Source organism: Neodiprion lecontei, chromosome 5 (assembly GCF_021901455.1).
Source record: "Neodiprion lecontei isolate iyNeoLeco1 chromosome 5, iyNeoLeco1.1, whole genome shotgun sequence".
NCBI lineage: Eukaryota > Metazoa > Arthropoda > Insecta > Hymenoptera > Diprionidae > Neodiprion > Neodiprion lecontei.
Window position 1 is genome coordinate 30,499,504 of NC_060264.1, and position 19,596 is coordinate 30,519,099.

General features: G+C 36.0%; 4 protein-coding genes across 9 annotated transcripts; 2 read left to right on the plus strand and 2 right to left on the minus strand.

Moving 5' to 3' along the window:
- Nucleotides 1-454: 454 nt before the first annotated feature.
- Nucleotides 455-3,366, minus strand: LOC107228120 (PRA1 family protein 3). The gene is made up of 4 exons (XM_015669489.2): nucleotides 2,942-3,366; nucleotides 2,471-2,688; nucleotides 2,271-2,384; nucleotides 455-1,008 (listed from the first exon to the last, which is right to left on the minus strand). The coding sequence occupies exons 1-4, from the start codon at nucleotides 3,148-3,150 to the stop codon at nucleotides 881-883; spliced, it is 669 nt and encodes a 222-aa protein (XP_015524975.1). The 5' UTR covers nucleotides 3,151-3,366; the 3' UTR covers nucleotides 455-880.
- Nucleotides 3,367-3,786: 420 nt separating this feature from the next.
- On the minus strand, nucleotides 3,787-9,517 carry LOC107228102 (peroxisomal multifunctional enzyme type 2). 3 transcript variants are annotated; one of them, XM_015669468.2, is made up of 16 exons: nucleotides 9,342-9,517; nucleotides 8,995-9,132; nucleotides 8,677-8,829; nucleotides 8,331-8,603; nucleotides 8,101-8,217; nucleotides 7,795-7,925; nucleotides 7,648-7,713; nucleotides 7,423-7,480; nucleotides 7,154-7,317; nucleotides 6,945-7,068; nucleotides 6,634-6,809; nucleotides 6,330-6,506; nucleotides 6,052-6,169; nucleotides 4,768-4,965; nucleotides 4,596-4,693; nucleotides 3,787-4,528 (listed from the first exon to the last, which is right to left on the minus strand). In XM_015669468.2, the coding sequence occupies exons 1-16, from the start codon at nucleotides 9,397-9,399 to the stop codon at nucleotides 4,409-4,411; spliced, it is 2,169 nt and encodes a 722-aa protein (XP_015524954.1). In that variant the 5' UTR covers nucleotides 9,400-9,517; the 3' UTR covers nucleotides 3,787-4,408. The 3 variants fall into 3 exon arrangements, with proteins under 3 accessions (XP_015524954.1, XP_046595868.1, XP_046595867.1); XM_046739912.1 differs by lacking the exons at nucleotides 6,052-6,169; nucleotides 6,330-6,506; nucleotides 6,634-6,809; ... (8 more) ...; nucleotides 8,995-9,132; nucleotides 9,342-9,517 and adding an exon at nucleotides 5,553-5,992; XM_046739911.1 differs by lacking the exons at nucleotides 6,052-6,169; nucleotides 6,330-6,506; nucleotides 6,634-6,809; ... (8 more) ...; nucleotides 8,995-9,132; nucleotides 9,342-9,517 and adding an exon at nucleotides 5,557-5,991.
- Nucleotides 9,518-10,406: 889 nt separating this feature from the next.
- LOC107228081 (Bardet-Biedl syndrome 1 protein homolog) lies at nucleotides 10,407-13,390 on the plus strand. 3 transcript variants are annotated; one of them, XM_046739914.1, is made up of 7 exons: nucleotides 10,407-10,723; nucleotides 10,982-11,159; nucleotides 11,241-11,450; nucleotides 11,514-11,830; nucleotides 11,982-12,210; nucleotides 12,275-12,454; nucleotides 12,567-13,390. In XM_046739914.1, exons 1-7 carry the CDS (start codon nucleotides 10,710-10,712, stop codon nucleotides 13,188-13,190), a joined length of 1,752 nt encoding a protein of 583 aa, XP_046595870.1. In that variant the 5' UTR covers nucleotides 10,407-10,709; the 3' UTR covers nucleotides 13,191-13,390. The 3 variants fall into 3 exon arrangements, with proteins under 3 accessions (XP_046595870.1, XP_046595869.1, XP_015524917.1); XM_046739913.1 differs by having other exon boundaries at nucleotides 10,410-10,723; nucleotides 11,961-12,210; XM_015669431.2 differs by having other exon boundaries at nucleotides 10,415-10,723; nucleotides 11,535-11,830; nucleotides 11,961-12,210.
- Nucleotides 13,391-13,696: 306 nt separating this feature from the next.
- LOC107228122 (post-GPI attachment to proteins factor 6) lies at nucleotides 13,697-18,688 on the plus strand. Of its 2 annotated transcripts, none has more exons than XM_046739910.1 (13): nucleotides 13,697-13,940; nucleotides 14,336-14,507; nucleotides 14,603-14,816; nucleotides 14,929-15,056; nucleotides 15,305-15,588; nucleotides 15,672-15,979; nucleotides 16,121-16,249; nucleotides 16,351-16,556; nucleotides 16,686-16,843; nucleotides 16,976-17,208; nucleotides 17,354-17,548; nucleotides 17,734-17,874; nucleotides 18,006-18,688. In XM_046739910.1, exons 1-13 carry the CDS (start codon nucleotides 13,883-13,885, stop codon nucleotides 18,216-18,218), a joined length of 2,439 nt encoding a protein of 812 aa, XP_046595866.1. In that variant the 5' UTR covers nucleotides 13,697-13,882; the 3' UTR covers nucleotides 18,219-18,688. The 2 variants fall into 2 exon arrangements, with proteins under 2 accessions (XP_046595866.1, XP_015524978.1); XM_015669492.2 differs by having other exon boundaries at nucleotides 13,697-13,936.
- The last annotated feature ends 908 nt before the right edge of the window (nucleotides 18,689-19,596 follow it).

Sequence of the window (19,596 nt, forward strand, 5' to 3'; positions counted from 1 at the left end):
AGAAAACCGCATAATCCGAGACTCGATGTTGGAGAAAACATTATCGACTTATTTTTAGACGAGTTATTTACTAAACGAAAAACACTCTAGCTTCGATTTATTCTTTGTTTAAGCATGTCGAAAGTTTCTTGCAACCGTGTGAAAAATAAATTTCACATTAACCACTTTTATATTGAATGTTCAATCAGGCGTGATCAACACTGTAGTGTTTCAGTTGTTATTCAGAGGCAATTGATCAAATTGTGTTGAAACGTACCGCAATCGGTAAGCTGTAGCTAAAAATTATACATAGAATAAATGATAAAAATTATTCCATCACTAGAGCGCCGAAGAAGTATTACTTATTCTGTATTTAGAATTTGAACTTTCGAAAAATCCCAACAGATAGAGTGAATACAGTGCACTCGTCTGATACTGATAAACGTTTGAAAGTGTTTCATTAAGTTGCTACAAATTTACGTAAAAATAATAATATTTATTTATAGTATTTAAATTACAAAATGAGGCTATTTGGAATGCAATTGTTAATAATAAACATACAGACGTTTTATTTTTTGAATGGTTTTTAGGTATGTAACGAATCCAATGACCAAGTATTGCTACTTTCAATTTCGGTGAATGACTATTCAATTGAAAGATTTCAGGTGCAGCAATCTCGCGATGCGCGTATTCGCGAATTGTGATTTCGCGGAGGATTTTTTTCGGCGGGATAATAGAAATAAAGGGGAAAGCGCAATTGCCGAAAATTACCCCTGTCCCTACTTATTGGACAAAAATGTTTATTTGGCATTTAAAGCGTATACGTTCATAGTTTTGCCGATAAAATAAATAGGAATGATTGACGCTGGGTTGGATAATTTTTTTCGTTATGAACGACGCGTCAGCTATCCGAGAGACGGGTGTAGCCACCGCGTTTAAATGAGAAACCCTTCGCACTATCGGCAACGAACTCATGTAGCTCTTGCTTGATCCTCGACTTCGGTATTCCGACGGTCTGCATAGGGTATCCTGGAACGTGAAATCCCGAGTTAAAGATTTTCTTTGAACCCGGTGCTACTCGTCAAAAGAGGACACATTCAGAGAAAACGTTCGGAGAAAAAAATTCGAAAACTTTGAGTCTTATGGAAATCTCTAATTGTCTATTTCACTTCCTGTCACCAGTAATCTCGAATGATTCTAACGATAACAATGGCGAAGAATATCGAGGAATAAAACGGAATGTGCATCAGCATTTTTGGCGATTTTCACTTCATCGACTGAACAATGATCGAAAACAATACGATAGGCTTGATCTTTTACTATCGTAAATTTATTTCAGGCAAAGATATTGTATATATATTTTGCATATATACATACGTATATACAAACTGTAGCCTCAGTCATAAGCTTACAGAAAAATCAAAGGATTGTGAGCTCAGCTCGTTGTTAGATTTTCTGACATAGCAATTCATCTGCGGAATAATTAGATAGTTTTGGACATTGCTGATTTAGTAATATTAAACACGCAATATTTTATGTGAGTTTACTAAACACTAATATACATATATATACCTATACATACAATAAACAAATTTAAAAAAAAAAACGTAAAAAACAATGACACCGAAAAGTCTCTAAATAAATTCTGTCTTTTTTTAAGGCAATAATGTTAAAAACGCCTCAATAACTGTTTGTATATATCTACATATCTATGTTATACGATTATATAAAAATATTATCGTTCACTCATGATCACGAAAAAAATAAACAATATTTTCCATCGAGAACAGAACAAAGAAATTCAGTAAGAATCAACTATCGTCTTGTTAAATTCGGAAAATTGTGGTTTCTATCATAACGTATCCTCGCTCCTCACTTATTTTCCGAATAAACTACAGCGTTCTATTACGCGTAAAGAAGCTAGGCAAAGCGGGGTAACGATGTCTCGCGTTACAAATTACGCCGTATAGATAATTCTAGATTGAAATAAATTAGTTCACAGCTCATTGTTGGATTCTTTGACAGCTGAAATAGCTTTTTTTTTTATCAAAGATTTAAGCGCGAGTGAAATCACGAGCAGTATAAGTATTTAATACGACCGTATATTTATATATTCATTTAAATCACGAAGAAAAATTCATTGAAAAGTTATCATAGGGGCATTCCAAAATCCAACGCCTATTAGGACTTGCACGTTACCCTAATTTAAGGAAACAACTTAGTGAACGTAGTCTGACGATTGTTAATATCGCCATCAGTATTCAATCAGGCAAAGATTTCTTGCTCTATACCGAGCTGTTCCAAAAATATGCTCATCGGGGTGCGTTTTAGTCCTAATTCCTCCATCTTGTTCACTAGCTTGTTCCTGATGTTTCGTAGTCTCATCGATGCGTGAATAAAAGTCACTAAAAACAAAGGAAGTGAGAATTACACTCCTGATCTAGAGACAATATTGCACAAGGCAAAGAGTTTAAAAACATATTCTACTTACCAGAGAAAGGGAGAAGAATACCGATCAGAAATACGAGGAGGGAACCAACTGTGTACGCAAGAAAACTACTTCCAATAAGAATCAAAATAACACCCAGAGCAGGATAATCTTTTTTTGTCTGGTGAATGGCTCGGCCCTCGCACGATGCATAGGCAAACAGTCCGAGAGCAACGCTCATTGATACAGCACCGACCAACATTTTCACAGGATGAATCAGCCTACAAAAAAAAGTGTATGTTACATATGCTTGGAATACAAATGTATATAAATAGTAAATGGATAAGGCTGGAACCAAATAATGAAAAACGCATCGTCAGTTATACATTCCAAATCTAGAAAAGATGAAACTCGTCGAATATCAACATTTTCGGTGTTTTCAAAGTTTAGACACAGCTATTAATAGATCATGAATAACAAATTCGTATCGATGTATGATATATGGGAAGTATAACAATAAGAACGTGATCTCACCCGACAATAAGAAAAATGATGACGGACATAAAGAAGTAGTTGGTTTGGTAGTAAAATAGATTGTTGACAACTCGGTTTCCCCATTTGTCCAGATCCTTGAAATTCGGTATTTGGAACCGGGCCGATTCCAGTAGGAAATCGTCGAGACCCCGTAGGGGAGGAATGACGAGTTCGGAGTTTCCTATACCCACAATCTTTGACCGCTCCATATTCGACGGAGGATCGAACTGCCTCGATTTAGGTAATTCTTGCTTTCAATATTTCGTTGTAATTTCAATATCTTGAAAAACTTTTATTTTTTCGCCGAACGTCGCAGCGAATATTCGTCACCGTTGACCGCAAATGAAAGGATAGGTCACTAACGTCACGTATCTGCAGTTCCTGAACTGCTGCAATCTAAATAAAACAATCACGAACAAAGAAGATACCTTAGAAAGGAAGCCACGGAGGATGAACTGCAAAATCGGGACTTGATACATATTAAGATTTTTTTATATCAAGTTTTATTCTTAGCTAAAAGATGTCGCCACCATATTTTGCTAATCTGTCGAAAGCAGCGCGAATATTTGATACTTAAACTGTAATAAAATTTACATAAGCAAATAATGAGATACATAAGGATAATTTTTGGTTTGCAAGTCCCTGGTATTAAAAGTCTTTTTCGCAATTCTGGATCGAGTTGAGGAGAACGCCCGTTTATACTTTTAAACTCCTAGATTTCCAGGATCACAGTTGCTCTAAATAAAAAATATCCGAGTAAGCGACGATAATTTTTTATATGCCAAAATAAAATATATTGAAAGTATGAAGTGCGTATGAAAGTTGGAAAAATTGTCAAGGTAATATAAGAATGTAAATATTTATTGAACGCCCATCATCCCGCCAGTAGTAATAACGTATAGGTATGAAAAATATACAAATTAATCAGTCAAATTTTCAACTTGACTCACCATTCAGCCCACAAAACACGTTATTTACATGATTATAATACATCTGTCAACTACCATCTATTGTAACGGTAATAATATGTTAATAATTTGTTTCACATAATTTTTTTGCCTTATATTACGAAAGTCATTTTGTACGAAAAAATCCGAGCAGACAAAAAGTGACGCATCACATCTGTTGAATATTCTGTACTATATCGATAAATTCTAGCAGTTGACAACAGGAATTAGTAAGAAGGAATAACAGTATTTGACCCATGAATAATCAACCTTGGAATTATAAATGCATATCGTTTTAAAATATAAACAATTTCTATATTTTTTCACTATTGTGAAATTTCATGGCCTACCAGAGCATGCCCAGAGCAATTTTGCGTTTGCTAAAATATTGAAAATATCTAAACACTATTCATTATTACTAAATAACTAGTTGGGAAGATTAAATTGAAGTACTTGGTAGGAAAAAAATCATCTAAATTGATGTAACGATACAATTGTGATGTTAAAATTGTATTGAAAACTATAGCTTAGCTCTGTTAGCGTCGAGCAGTGTCTTCAACTTTTGTGTTAACATGATGTTTCCCTTAATCTTCAATTTACCACGCATGAAAGCCACTTGTGGATTCAATTTACCAAGTGCCTGGAAATAGTGGGAAAAAAATCGTTTAAGAATCATTGATTTGCAATACTTCTTCAAATATACTTACAATTTCAACCATATCTTTATCTTCAATGGTTAAACTTGTATCAGACTTTCCAGATTTCGGTTCTCCTTTATAAACTTCAGCTTTCTTTAAATCAAGGGCTGAAAGAACGATTTATTTAAAACTGAACCCTGTTCTATTTTTTATTCATGACATAGAGAAGAAATTAACTCACTCCATTGTGCCTTATTTTGCCCAGAACTTGTAATATTGTATACAAATATACCATTTATTTTTTTTACTTGATCTGGATGCGCTTTGACATGATCAGCAATAGCTGCAAAAACTGCATCAGATTCTAAATTTTCTTCGGCTGAACACAATGCAGGTTGAATAGGCTGCATTTTTACAGCTTTCAGATCAATGTAAGCACCTAAGAAAGTAATAAATCAATTATTAATGACAAATCGAACCAACAGTGCTTCCATTAATTCCATGCCTAGTTTATTTTGGAAGTGTCAGCAAATCCTTTCAGTATGTTATATGATTTATAGTCACTTGTGAAGTATTATTACTATTGTAATCATCAGGGCCCGGATAAATATCTATTCAAAATTACAAAATTTGTACATATGATATAGACTTAAAAAGTAAAACATGGAAAATGATTTAAATAAAAAATATGTATTTACATATTAATCCAATCCCCAGCAATCATCAGTGTTATCATAGCATTTCGCACATTTTTTAACAATAGCATGAATTGACTACAAGCCTAGAGAACTTTACACCTATTGTGAGCCAGCAAAGCTTCATTGAAGCACTGACGTAATTCAACGAAATAGGGAGGGCAGCAAATTACCATCCTTGCGTTTTCGTTTATAGGATTACGAAGAAGCGACATATGATATTATATTTCGCGATAAGGCAATTTTTACGCTCACAGGGCGTAACAGCGCGGAAAACGCGTAGAAACGACAAGAAATTTATTAACGAATAGATAGAAGAATGTTTCTTTACCTACCAAGTCACGAACACGTCTCGGCTGCAGCAATGACTGGAATTGTATATAAATTGACGAAATATCAATAAAACGATCGTAAACCGATGATATCTCGTGTTGTTTTTTTGTGCTTTCCGAATTTACGTGAGAAAGTTTAGCTCGAAAATATCGATGTTATAGCTACAACGAGGCGATTCCGACTAGTTTCTAATCTTGCTAAACATGGCGGCCGACTGTCGTGCCGTGGCCTTGGTGTAGAATATCATAAGCACTTTTCTTTTTATAAATGGGAGGAGTTAGGTAATTATTTGGTATCGTGAAAGATTGAGAACGCAAGGAATAACCCTGGAGTTACGAAGATCAAAATCTTCGTCATTTTGCTATATACGTGTAAAGAAAACAATTGGAAAAAAAAAACGTGTTTAATGAGAATTGCGTATTGTTGTAAAACTGGGAGAATTGGACGCAATTTTATAGTCATTAAAACTGCGTCAACTTTAACAACATTTGAATTACCTGTAATAACTTTCTTGTTGTTTTCCAAAACCGTTGTTTCGAAATGTATTCGATTACCATTCCTCCACATGTCAGTGCGCAATGTTTGCCCAGGAATGACTGGGTTAGAAAATCGAACCTACAAGTGAAAACAGTTAATAAATAAATGAATACATAATATGTACCTATGACCTCAGGCATCTATTTTCGTCTTCAACATCATTAGACTTTCCAATTATACTGTACAAAACTTTACCGGCTTTAATTGCTAGCCAATTTTGAAGAAAGTTTTGTAATACCTTAATTGCTTTGAAGAAATCTGGACTTTCGTGAGCATAGGTATCGAGAACATGACGTGTGGAGAATCCAAGAGAGCACAAACCGTGTAGAATTGGTTTTTCATACCCGCCAAGAGAAGAAACCGACGAATCTATGTGGAGAGGATTAAAGTCCCCACTCAAACGATACACAGCCGCCTGTTGAAAAAAATAATCAGTACTCGACAAAACTAGCAATAATCCTCCTAATTCTAGCAACAGAACAGTAGTTAGAACCTAACATGGAAGGCTATAGCAACTGAGTAAAACAGAAAAATTGGATTACTTGATCAATACAAGTTTTTTGGATTTTTGAAATATCTGGTTTCCTGCTGGGGGCAGGTTCGGTTGGAATGATACCGGGACAACTTCTCTTTCCTCCGAAACCACCTGCACCAATGGCAAATGCAGAGAGTTGCGCAGTGGCCAATTTTTCACCAGTTGCAGCATCTATGGTATCACCTGTGAAAATTTTTTAATATTCAACATTTATTACTAGCACGACGACTTAGAAATCTCACAAATCACCTAACGAACTTTCTCAGAAGGTGCGAAGCATAAATTGTGAAACATGATCGTTTTTCTCTCAATACAGACCTTGCATTATTATAACAGCTCCTGATCCTTTATCGAGAACATCAATAATCTTGAAGCGTGTTTCAACACTCGCTTCTGACGGTATGGGTTTTAGAATTTCGAGATATTGTTCCCCATGCAGTGTCTAAAATAAGGTAAAAATAAATGAACGTTCACACCATATTTCTCTGATATGCTTGTGAATGGAATGTTTGATCCAAACTACATACCCTGGAAGGATCTACTTGTATTCCATATGGTACATCGTCAAGTATCGATGAAGAAATGAGCGCATTGGGTCCAAAGAGAACAAAGTAAGTCGGCAGAACAGCAAATTTACTGTGATTCTCGTACAAATAAAGCATATCTGATGAGTATTCGGTTGTAGCTCCGACTGTAAGTTGAAATAGATTGGTACAAGAGTCTTTTTAATTGCATTCTTTATCGTAGAGATTTTATATCATACAGAAAAAAAATAATTACTCAATTTACTTCGTACCTCCAATAGCATAAAGAATGGTATTTCGAAAATCGTAGGTGTGTTTCAGAACTGCATCCTATATGAAAAAATTTTTCATCGGTCTTAACATTGGTACAAATTTTATGGTTTAGCTATTTTGAGAAAAATTTTTCTCAACATTTTGATTTCAATACGATAGCTAAAATTTTTCACTGAAAACAGAAATGCATGATTATATTAAATTTCCAAACTGAAAATACTTGCAGATTTCTGTTGGGACGAATTTTCTTGCAACTCCTTCAATACCTCAAATACTTCCATTGAGGCTTCCTTTGTTGAAAATGAAATATTACATTAATATAATAATTACTAGAGCAAATATAACCATGCTCATTTATTGATACTAATTACTTGTATAGATTCACAGCGTTTCGCTTTAGTCATGTCAGTAACAGCTGCCCAATTGTCTCTGGCATCTTCTGGAGTAACGGCGTCAGACATCTTTTTTCTCAAATTGCAACCAGCCGAGCGAATTAAATGACCTGAAGAAGTTGATTGTCGCAATTTTAGTAATAAAATTGAATGTGTAAACGAATGACGATAGCCAGAATATATTATCTGAAGTTTCTGTCTCACTTAGATATTATAACTGTCTATTACGTATAAAATGTAAGTCATACAATCCAATTTTTATCCATCAAAAAAACTGTAACATACACTTTCCAGCCCAGCCAACAGCTGCTTCGATAATAGATCCATTTTCGGAACAATTCTCATGACAAAGCCATGCAACAACAGGTGCAATCAGCTCAGGTTTCAATTCCTTAAAAAAATCTGGAATAAAGGTCAATTGAGAAACGAAAATTGGAATAACTGGTACAATTTAGATAAATGAACAAAGAATACAGTGATTATCAACCGAATACATAAGTCGAAAAATTTCAAACCTGGTGGAAGAATATCTTCCGTGAGCCGAGAAGCGGCTGTTGGCACAATTACATTGGTGTAGATGTTAGAACTGTTCCCTTCGATAGCCAAAGTATTGGCAAATCCTACCAGCCCCATTTTGGCAGCACTGTAATTAGCTTGACCAAAATTTCCGTAAAGTCCACTATTGCTGGACGTAACGATAACACGGCCATATTTTTGTTTTTTAAAATACGGCCAAGCAGCTTGAGTCGTTTTGAATGCTCCTTTGACATGAACGTTGTGGATTAGGTCTGAAAGATTGTTTCATGAAGTTTCAGTCAAGTTTTACCTCTTCACGTACTGAATTGTTAATTTAATACACACCCCAATCTTGGTCGGATATTTTAGCAAACGATTTATCACGCAAAATACCAGCATTGTTCACAACAATGTCAATACGCCCAAAAGTTTTAATTGCTGTATCCACAATTTTATGACCTTCAACGACAGAGTCGTAATTGGCAACAGCTTTTCCACCTGAAAATCCGGTTTGATTAATTGTTTGTACTTTTACTCCATCATCTTATTAGCAGAAAAAAAACAAGCGAATGGTGAAGCAGAGTTGAGACTGTCCTAGCTCAACACTTTAATATTAACAAATGCTTACAACAATACCAGCACTAAATGAATATAAATTCGAACCATTTTGTCGGATTTCTTTGACAACAGAATCTGCGACACTACTGCTACTTCCATCTCCATGTCGTCCACCTCCTAGATCATTAACGACAATACTGGCACCTCTTGATCCAAATAAAAGAGCGTAAGCCCTTCCCAGACCTGAACGAATTTATTATAATTGAACAAGGCGACAAATATTTAAAAAATAAGAGAAAAGCTAACAATGTCACAAACGAGACTGAATTGAAAAAAGGCGAAATGAATAAAAATTGAACAACTACCGCTTAAGAGAATTTAACGGTACGACGATTTTTGTTGTGTAAATAAATATTTTGTCTCTAACCTAGAATGCACTTTATACAATTTACCTGCACCGGCACCGGTGACTATAACTACACGACCGTCAAAACGGAGTTCTTCAGGCATCGTGAGACGTTAAAATCAACTTGACGATGCGAGGATCAGTGGAACAACACCTCTGATGACTCGGCGAACCCGGCGGAGCTTGAATGCATTTGACGGACGGTCAAAGTTCGTTCTGATCAACCATAGATGTAGTATAAAGCTCACAGATGAGCTCCGAATATACTCAGAATGAACTCATGGGAAACATCATATGTAAATCCTTAGCTAGAAATCCTAGAAACCGGCGGAGTAAGCCATGTTTAATCACAAATTAGCGCGGTAAATTCAACGTTCGCAACGCGGAAGCGGACAATCATCCATTCAAGATAAATTTGATTCTCTCAAAACTAAACTTGGTGAGCTGTGGCTGACATGCAAAAGTTTTCCAGAACAATTTCCTTTGACTGTAAATTAGTAAATCGTTAATAGTTGACCAAATGTCGGGAATGGTAAGGAATGGAATAATCATAAACCAATTAACGCATGTCATAAATATGATTTTGATTTGCAGTAGTTGAGGGACTAAGTAGATACATAAAGCCACTGAAAATTCGTGTTTTAATGTATATTCATATCAAAAAGTGACGGATAGATGCTGCATCATCTCGCGATTCGTTGAATTGGTTGCGTTTTACAAAAATTCGAAACTTATAGGTTTGATTCGAAATTCATTACGTGAAATTTTAAAGGTAAAAATGCTAGGCTAAATCTTTTATATTTTATACAGAATTAATGAAAAATCCTTAATATGGGTAATTTATTCCTCTAATTCTGAATGAGCTGTATTTTGTAGCTTGGTACTTGGAAAGAGAGTTATGTTATATGTTGCCGGATGATCACTTCCTCCATAAGACAAATTGAATTAGTACGATTTTCCGTTCAATACGTTTTGTGGTACCTAAAAGAACTTGCTTTGGTACTTAAGTCAGTGATTTTTTTCGTTTACAATTCTCCACACCATTAAAGACAAGAAGACACCATAGTTCTCAAAGTATAAAGTTTTGTGAAATATCAAGGTAAATTTCAAAGAACTCCAGATTCGACGAGTTACCAAACGCATTGGTTGAAGATCGAAATGAAGCTTTCAGCTCCGATTATACGTGCAGTGAATTCATATTTGCATGCACACACCTCTAGTGGTACACGCGCAAGGCCAAATACGCGGTCATTCAAGTCCCCATAGCGACAGAAGTCCAAACATTCGTACATAGAGTAGTGTAATCCGATGTGTTCAATGTAGAATGTTTTGTTCACGAAATGATCTCTCAGGAACCAGAAGCGAAGAAGATAAAACGATTTGAAATTAAAAAAAAATCTCTCGGTGTATAAACATGACTGCCCTTAGGTATGTGTATTCGAACGAAGTCAGTAATGTTGTTCGTTGTGTAATATGATTTTCATGAAAAGAACTGTTTAACCGTGTATTTCGCAACACTTTCGTAGCGTCAAATTTTTGTCACTAATAATATACTATCCTGCATTTAATCATAGGATCGAAACAATAAACTACGGTTTTGACAAGTTCAACGATTGATTATCTCGTTTCCAAACAAATTGAAAGAAAAAAAATATTCTTTTCGAAACTTGAAAGTATTAATTTCAGCGACGATCGACCAGCTGCAACTGGTTTGGGGGGAAGTCGATGGCTGGAAGCTGTATGGGAGCCTGAAGCTCGTCTATACGTTTTATCAGGAGGTCTCGAAATACTCGATGTCTGCGGAGAAGGAGACCCAAGATTAGTTTGCGCGGATTTGGGAACAGCAACTACTAACTCGGCCAAGGCAGGCAGATGTATTTTTTCAGTTAAACAATTTTCCATCGACTGAGTTCGACTTATTAATATTTCATTACGGTCTATGTAGATCCGAGTTTACAAGGGTGGCGATCTGATAAGTCAACACAATCTTGGAGACTCTCCATCTGGTCTCGTCGGATTTTACTCTGAGAATGGAGAACACGAATCTGGTGCATTGGCCGTTGCCGCTGGCTCGAGCGTTTACGTTTATAAAAACATGAGGCCCTATTTCAAATACTGTTTACCTCCGATGGAGGCTCATGCAGAGGAAAGAGAAGTACGTAAATGAACATTTGGGGACGTAATTAGGACTCGATCATTCGTCTTCATCACCGCTTAGAAGTCACTTTTTCGTTTACAGATTTGGCACAGGGCTGGATTAGAAGATGATCCGAACATACTGGTACTGACAGAGGACTTGGAAACGTTATTAAAAGAGCATGGCGCGTCTGTATTGTCACCAAGAACTTTGAAACTTCTAGGAATGGAATCTAATCTCAGACCAAGTTTCGTCGAACAGTATCGTAGAGTTCCTTTGACAAGACCTGGTGTCGCTACAACTATTGCAACAATCCGTAAAGACTCTTGGAACAACGTAGCCAGTAGTTATCTTCTGATCGGTACAGAATCTGGTCAAATTTTAGTTCTAGACACGAGGTAAGCGGTTGCTCAATAAACTGAATATAAAACAAAACGTAAATCCATATTTTCAAAATATACATTACAAAAAAATTCAACTCTCAAAATTTAAACACAGTTTAACACCTGCATGCATTACATATCGCAGAGCATTTACAGTTATTGATAGACTCCAGTTGGGATGGTCCCCAGTTGCGTTAGTAGGCACGGGACTTTGGGCCAAGGAGAGTCGAGTCGTTGCCGTAGGAAGAGACGGAAAGTTGGGAGCAGTCAAAAGAGGCTCTGCCTCAAAACTGTGGTCCAAATTACCAGCGCCGGCAGTTTCGTTGTCAATTTTGCCAGGAGAAGGTGCCGCCGTGGCTGTGATGGATGGAAGCCTCTGGGGTTTTTCGAAAAAGGTAGAAGAGCAAGATAAAACTTCAATTTTCATTTGACGAAATGTCTGGTATTTTTCTTCGCAAGGGTGCTCGATTGTGGAAAATCCAACTGCCAAATATTCCTTTGGACTTGGTAGGGCTCCCGGTGCCGCAACGAGGACTTTCGCTGCTTGCTGTAAGCGTGGCTAGATTCGGAGTTAGGATTTATGACGGGAAACACCACGTCGACACCATAAATACAATGGAAGCCGTATCCGCTATGAAGGTGATTTTATACATATATCCGTTAACGGGTGGTTTATGTTCGATATTAAAAGTTTTGAACTCGTTTTCCCAGCTGTAACCAATGATAACTTTATCACTTTATCACTTCATAGTACGGTAGAATGGGACAAGAAGAACGTGCAATGACTATGGTAACAGTTGGCGGTGGTTTGAACGTCCGCATACTAAAAAGGACCGCGGATTTCAGCACATATGTTGCACCGGAAATGCTGCCGAACTTTGGCAGCCGTTTCACGATACCAAAAAAGACGAGATTATTTGTCGAACAAACGATCAGAGAGAGATCAGAGGCTGTTAAGATTCATGATACGTTTCACCGAGGGTTAGCAAGACTCAGATTACACACGGCTAAAAAAGCTGTCGACGAACTTACTACGAATCAAGATTCTGGACCTAGTCCAGTCATCATCGATGCCAGTGTTCTCGGGTTGGGACCAGACTACATGATCAAAATTTGCGTTACTAACGTTTCTGATGCTCTGTCCGATACGGGGTTGTTCATTGTTTGCCGTGGCGAAAATGCCGATGTGAAACCAAGAGTTCTTAATCTACCGCTACTTCCAAGTACGGTTCCTATACCCGTGATAGTCAAAGCGAGTCCACGAAGCATGATATCTGGAAAAGTGAAGATACTTTGCTGCAAAAAGGGTAGAGTAAAACCTGTAGCATTAACGAGCATTATACTGCCGGCAGTTGAAGAAGAAATTCAGGCTTAAATTTATTATTTTCCTGACTGTTTTATTATACTTACGTGCAAAGTTATGATAAATATGTTCAATGAATTCCGTTCACGTCAGTTTTTCGGAAGATAAGAGAAATTAAAGAGATTGACGATAATTATTTGGAAGTAATAACACATACAGTGTGTATTTATGTACATATAAAATTATTCATTATTCCGATTATCAGTTATTGAATCATGTATATAAATAAAACGATATACATTCGAAATTAGACGACAGATCTCCATTTGATAATACCTGAGTTTATTCTTTTCCATTTTTGATCTATTATAAACTTTGTTAAATGGTGTCGGTAAAAAATCTACATCAATTTTGCAAAGGACAGAATTAATTCTAAGCGTTCGAAATTTTAAATTCGAAAACGATCGTCCTGCGCGTTACTATATTTGCATATCTATCTACACGTGCGTGAGTCTCGCGCACGCGCAGATTTTGGGTTGCGCAGTCCTTCGTTTGCTTATCCATTCACAAACACACTTTAACAAAGAATGTTGACATTTGTAGTCATCCATTCGTGGGAAGGGCAGAAGCGAAAAGCGCATACAGTGCAGCCAAATAGTAGGGGAAAAATGCCAGATCCGGCACAGTAAAAATCGAACAGATCAAAACAGATCTTCTATGTCTAAGACGAGTTATGCGATCCAAATATATTTTAACAAATCGAAATGTATTTATTTGCTTACAAATCATTTACGTTCTGGCACATTTCTTCGTCCGCGGTAAGTACGTATATAGGTATATGTATATAACATTAGGGTAAATAAATTTTGGATCGTATTCGATTTTAATACACCATACATGCGTGTGTGCGTGTGTATACATTATGACTACTTGCAGTGAGCCAATTGTATTATTTCAATATTTTCACCACAATCAATTCACTCGCCTGATCATATCATCTCAAACAACACTCTAATATATATGTTATTTTTTCATCATTTATTTGATTTACCAATGAAATCAATTTCACGCTGGATTTTTCTTTTATTCTATAAGTAATTGTACACGTAAATGCATCAATTATCGTCAATGAAGTAGCCAATTACTTTCTAATACTGATGATACGTTTGTTTCATAGCGACATTATCATCATTATTAATACTTGCATCATTCCTTAGATATTCGATGCATGTTACCTGAGGCCAGTCAGGAAGGAACTTTACATCCGTTTAAAAGCTATGGGGACGTAACGACGTTCCATTACACAGTACCGAAAGAAGTTTTTAGAGCCACCTGGCAATTTGCAGCCTTTACGGATAATTTACATTGTCCGTCTCGAAAGGTGCACCTGTAAGTATCCAGGAGAGAAATATTAAATTCCCTTAATGCGAATAAAACATTCGCTTAGTATAACTGTATAAATCATGGTTTTGCACGGTTTTCAGGCACCTGAAATCTGGCAGTTACCCCGTAATGTCGGTGGATAATGCTTCGTTTCCTGCTAACATGCATTTGTACCGTAACGACACTATATCGGTATCAATGATGACTACTTTCGAGCCAAAAGTAACGGCTACTATACCAGTTTACGGACCGGAACCTGGAGATTGGTTTGTGACTGGATACCTTTCCCATTGGGATAAGAAAGTTCAGCAGCAAGTAAATGCAGTTGCATTATTCACCATTATCTGTTCAACTCTGTCTTGCCGTCACGTTTTACTCGTCATCGAAGTCAAATATTACAATAAATATATATCGCGTAACGTTTTAGGGTCTGGGACATAAATGCCGTTACACTTTGGGCTCCGTCGCTATATGGACACAGATCAGCGGCATTCAAGACATACCGATCGGCACACAAAAATTTCTGCACACCAACGAGCCAATGTCATATTACAAGCAAGTATTAGGCAAAAAAAAAAGACTAAAGAGAAAGTCATGTTCCTTTTCGTCGGTTAAAACTAAGCCAACACTTTGTTATCAATGGTTTTTAACAGTTCTTTTGACTGTTTTTCTATCTATGCGTATTCAAATAGTTTGGTAGGTGTGAAGTTTTGCTGAAATGACACTCCACAATTTTCACATAACTTTAGAGAGGCAAATTGAATAACGCCCTAGTCTTATTCTTACATATTATTATCATACAGAATCTACATACCATCGAGTACGTGGCATTTTCGCGTTCATATATGGGGCTGTAATTTTACTCTGCGAGCTTATCACGACTCCAATACACCCTGCATAAAAGGCCTGGCACTCAAGGGACGGACGATACCAATTTACAACGAGTCGCACCCCAGCTCAATCGGCAATTTAACAATAAGTGATTCCTACACGTTTACTGTTCTCTCGCCGTACCAAGAAAGTTACTATTATTTGTTAGTCATTTCGGGCAGTGTTATAGATTTCAATGTCATGGTGAGCATTTCGGGTAAGTCGAAAAGCAAGTGATGTTGTTATTTCAGGAGCTGATCTTATTACAATAATCCTTTGTAACTGTAAATCTTTCACCAGAATGTCCTATACGAATGCTGGACAAATCGTTTATGAAGCAGTATCTGGATGCGCCATCGTTTTCCGAGGCATTGAATCAGCTCCGAGTAAAAAATAAAGAGGACCGATTGAAATTGTCGAAAAAACAGCCTCTGCTTCACCAGATTTTTTATAACAATTCAACACTTAATTACGATAGCATGAGACCATCCAAGGACCAGTTCGTTTTACCGGACGATGATAATGCCAGAGACGATCCTTGCATACCAAGGTTTCAACTAGCCAGAATAAAACATTCTCAGCCATTCTCAAGCGTTTATTTACTCCAGGTACCTACTATAAAAATTTTATTTATAAATGTTTTCGTCTCCCTTGTACAATGAATTTTTAAAAATTCATTTCATTTGAATCAATTCAGAACAAGATTTGAACTGTGAAAACAGGTTGCAATAGGCCAAGTTTGTTTTCAGGGTAGAGAATGGTTAACGTCGTGGGTAATGCTTACGGATTATTACCCAGTCGTTACGCAGTTTGATATTATGCCATTTATTGACATCGGAGGTACTCTCAGCATCGAGATTCGTCTGGAGATGAACAAGGTAAGAATTACCAACGAAATATTTTGATCGTTACTGTTCATGTCAACGAAATGTATCAATCGAAGAAAATCGCGTTTACTCCTTACGATTCATTTTCGCAGCAAATATCCGATCAGCTCGTCCTTGTTGAAGTTTGCATTCGCAAGGGTCGAGTACCCGATCGTATCGATGGAGAAATAGTGTGCCGGAACCAAAATATGTTCATGAACTTGTCATCTTATGGAAAAAAAGTATCCGCTTTATTAATTCCCTATCCAGAATCAGATGTTTGGCATGTAGCAATGCAAGCTAAATGTTATACCGAGGGGTAATTATATTATTATGATCATCACCATCATTATTATTATCACCATCATAATTTCTAAAGTAATGATAAAACTATGCAAGTATTGATCAGTTGAAATATACGTGTGAAAAATTTGTTTATCTAATTTAGAAGGAAAGCTCCATGCACAATGGAGGAAATACTTGTATCCGTAGACATAAAAACACGGCAATGCGTCTTCCCTGGAGTTCATTCATGCGGTAATCACGGAATTTGCCAAGAGACAAAGAGAGGACTGCTGTATTATACTTCCTGCAACTGTTTCGGAGGTAATTGCATCACATTAGCGATGTACTCGAATCATTCAGTTACGTTCTTTTTCATCGGTATACCTCGTAAGTTTGCACAAGCAACTCTATGGCCTCCATAATCTGTTTATTGGTTCGTTCTTTTTGCCCTAGGTTACAAAGGCTGGGGTTGTACAGACTCGACGCACGCAGATCCAAAGGCATTCATAGTGCTTACAACTCTCCTGCTTACATTAAGTAACGGATTTTTTATACCGGCCATTTATTTGGCCATCAAACGAGGCCTCTATACAGAAGCACTGGTCTACTTAGCCACCATGATATTCTCCTCGCTTTATCATGCATGCGATCAGCAATTCATGACCTACTGCGCGGTTAAATATGAGGTGAAGATTTTTCTCCTCATTGAATACTTCTGATAAATATATTGCAAAAGTTACTTGCCAACTGGACGCTCAATGTTAGAAGAAAAAACTTGCAACAACTTTTTATGCCATTTGAAAAATATGTTTTTTTTTATCATTGCCTCAGGTTTTGCAGTACAGTGACTTCTTCTCAAGCATTCTGGCATTCTGGGTGACTCTCGTCTCGATGGCAAAATTACCTACAAAATATGTGTCGTTTTTTCACATGATCGGTGTACTTGTTATCGCATTTTGCGTCGAGATGGATAGAACAGGATTAACCAGCATTTTAGTACCCTTAGCAATGGGTGCGACAATTCCAGTGAGTATAACTGCATTAAAACTTACCGTAAAACTCTCATTTATAGATGAATAATTGTATACAATACAATATGAACTTGTCTAACGACTAATCTTGCAGTCAACTTATTGTACTAGTTCTTCTAATTAAAACCTATCTTATAAAATATATGTCTACAAGTTTTCGTGCTTTTTTTTTTTATAAAGATTGCAGCTTTTGCCTGTCGATGCTACAAGTATAAACAGCGACAGCGTCCTAAAGAGGTTGTAAAACTGATAATCGGTTTGTCACTAGCTACGATCGGGTTACTCCTGTTTGCTCTAGTTGAAACGGAATCCAATTACCAAGTAAGTTGAAAAATAAAAACTACAAAATAGATAACCATTGAATTTTGCAGAAGTTTACTGGCTGTATATTGTTCGAAAGATTTTAAAAATCATAAAAATTTTCTCCTAATTCAATTTTCCCATTTTTACAGTATGTGCACAGCGTGTGGCACGCTGTTATAGCCCTATCGCTGTTATTCTTATTGCCAAACAGTGCGGAACCAGAACCACTTGAAATATCAATAAACGATACGAGCAGCTCGGACAGTGAGTTAATGGATTATAAAGACTTGGCCCAGAGTCCGGTATTCACAGTAAAAGCGGATGGTGAAAAGTTACTGACTGTCGAAAGTGACACGTCATAGAGATGTATAGGATTTAATCTGAGAGTAATTGATTATGTGCCAAAAAGATGTTCGGGTTCGTTTTACGAGCTGAATTATAATTTAAAAATACTTCGATATCGGAGATCATATTTTTAATTCAATGCTAAGGAAAAACATCTCACTTAGTTTCTATATATATATAACAAAAAAAGAAAGTTACTTAGTAATATTAGAATTTATTGAAACAATTTAATATCTAGATGTAAAAGGAATATGGTGCAACGTTAAACTTATTACTCTGTGCAAAGGTACTATTACTAGAATAGATATTTATATTACATACATACATAACTATGCTCTGTTGAATTTGTTTTAAGATTCACACGTTATTAAGGATACCGTAGCTTGTTGATTGATTCAGCGTTGTAAAAAATTTTATTTCTTTAGAACGCACAGAAACATTATCTACCTGCGACAAATTTTCATTTGTATCATTAATGAAACAGGGTCAATCGTAGAAAAAATAAAAAAATTGTACGACTACAATGATAAATAGATTGCATTGTATGCGTCGCGTATGTAACCGTACGTTTAAACAAAAGTGTATTTTCAAGAAATCCATTTAAATTTATCGTTAATAATCAAATAACTTTGTAAGTAAATAAGATTACGATTACAGTTCCACTCGACTGATTATAAATGCATTTAACTAAGTCCGCAAGAACAAATACCATGACGCTAAGTATAGTTAGGATAATAAAAAATAATTTTCTTAAATATTGCCCAGACAAAACTCAAGCTACGATTTGTCACGCTATTCAAAAAAGGAAAGAGCAGTTATTTTTAGAAATCCAGTATTGTTTATTGTTTACTATATATATTGTTGATTCGAAACTTGAATCGCATTAGGCAAAGCAAAGCTCAAACCGATACTATGATTATTCTCTTCATTTACATATACTCTTACGTAATATCAATTGATCAAAGTCAATTTTAATTATGAGTTTTCAAGTCTGAATATTGATCTCTCTCTTTTATTCCAATTCTGCTATGCAAAATAATCTTTTTACTTGCCATACGAATATAATAAAAAATATATACACAAGTGAAACAAAGATAAGGATGGTTGTTATTTTTAATTAAAAAAGACCACGTCACAACTGTCTGTGAAAATCTTATACTGCGTACCTTTTAAGTAGAGTTTAAAATTCGTCATCTTATATTAGGATCTGATCAACCAATATATGCTTTGAAAAAAAAAATAGTTACCTCTAAATATACTTCATTTGTCAGTATTTAAAACTTCCTAGCTTGGAATGGTGCCACTTGTTTACATAATATTGTAGAAAATGAAATACCTGTCTTTTTTTAATATATGAAAATACAAATATAATCTTGAATTAACATTAAAAAAGTG

Excerpts from the sequence above, each read along its gene's own strand:
- LOC107228120 (XM_015669489.2), bottom strand. The coding sequence starts at position 3,150 with ATGGAGCGGTCAAAGATTGTGGGTATAGGAAACTCCGAACTCGTCATT. Across the intron at positions 2,385-2,470 it reads TATTCTTCTCCCTTTCTCTG|TGACTTTTATTCACGCATCG; the intron begins GTAAGTAGAATA and ends CTTTGTTTTTAG. Across the intron at positions 1,009-2,270 it reads CATATTTTTGGAACAGCTCG|GATACCCTATGCAGACCGTC; the intron begins GTATAGAGCAAG and ends TTCACGTTCCAG.
- LOC107228102 (XM_015669468.2), bottom strand. The coding sequence starts at position 9,399 with ATGCCTGAAGAACTCCGTTTTGACGGTCGTGTAGTTATAGTCACCGGT. Across the intron at positions 8,218-8,330 it reads GGAAGATATTCTTCCACCAG|ATTTTTTTAAGGAATTGAAA; the intron begins GTTTGAAATTTT and ends CCTTTATTCCAG. Across the intron at positions 4,966-6,051 it reads CAACAAGAAAGTTATTACAG|GTGCTTACATTGATCTGAAA; the intron begins GTAATTCAAATG and ends TTACTTTCTTAG.
- LOC107228081 (XM_046739913.1), top strand. Across the intron at positions 11,451-11,513 it reads CTCATGCAGAGGAAAGAGAA|AAGTCACTTTTTCGTTTACA; the intron begins GTACGTAAATGA and ends ATCACCGCTTAG. Across the intron at positions 12,211-12,274 it reads TCTGGGGTTTTTCGAAAAAG|GGTGCTCGATTGTGGAAAAT; the intron begins GTAGAAGAGCAA and ends TTTCTTCGCAAG.
- LOC107228122 (XM_015669492.2), top strand. The coding sequence starts at position 13,852 with ATGCGATCCAAATATATTTTAACAAATCGAAATGTATTTATTTGCTTA. Across the intron at positions 13,937-14,335 it reads GGCACATTTCTTCGTCCGCG|ATATTCGATGCATGTTACCT; the intron begins GTAAGTACGTAT and ends ATCATTCCTTAG. Across the intron at positions 16,250-16,350 it reads TTCGTCTGGAGATGAACAAG|CAAATATCCGATCAGCTCGT; the intron begins GTAAGAATTACC and ends TCATTTTCGCAG.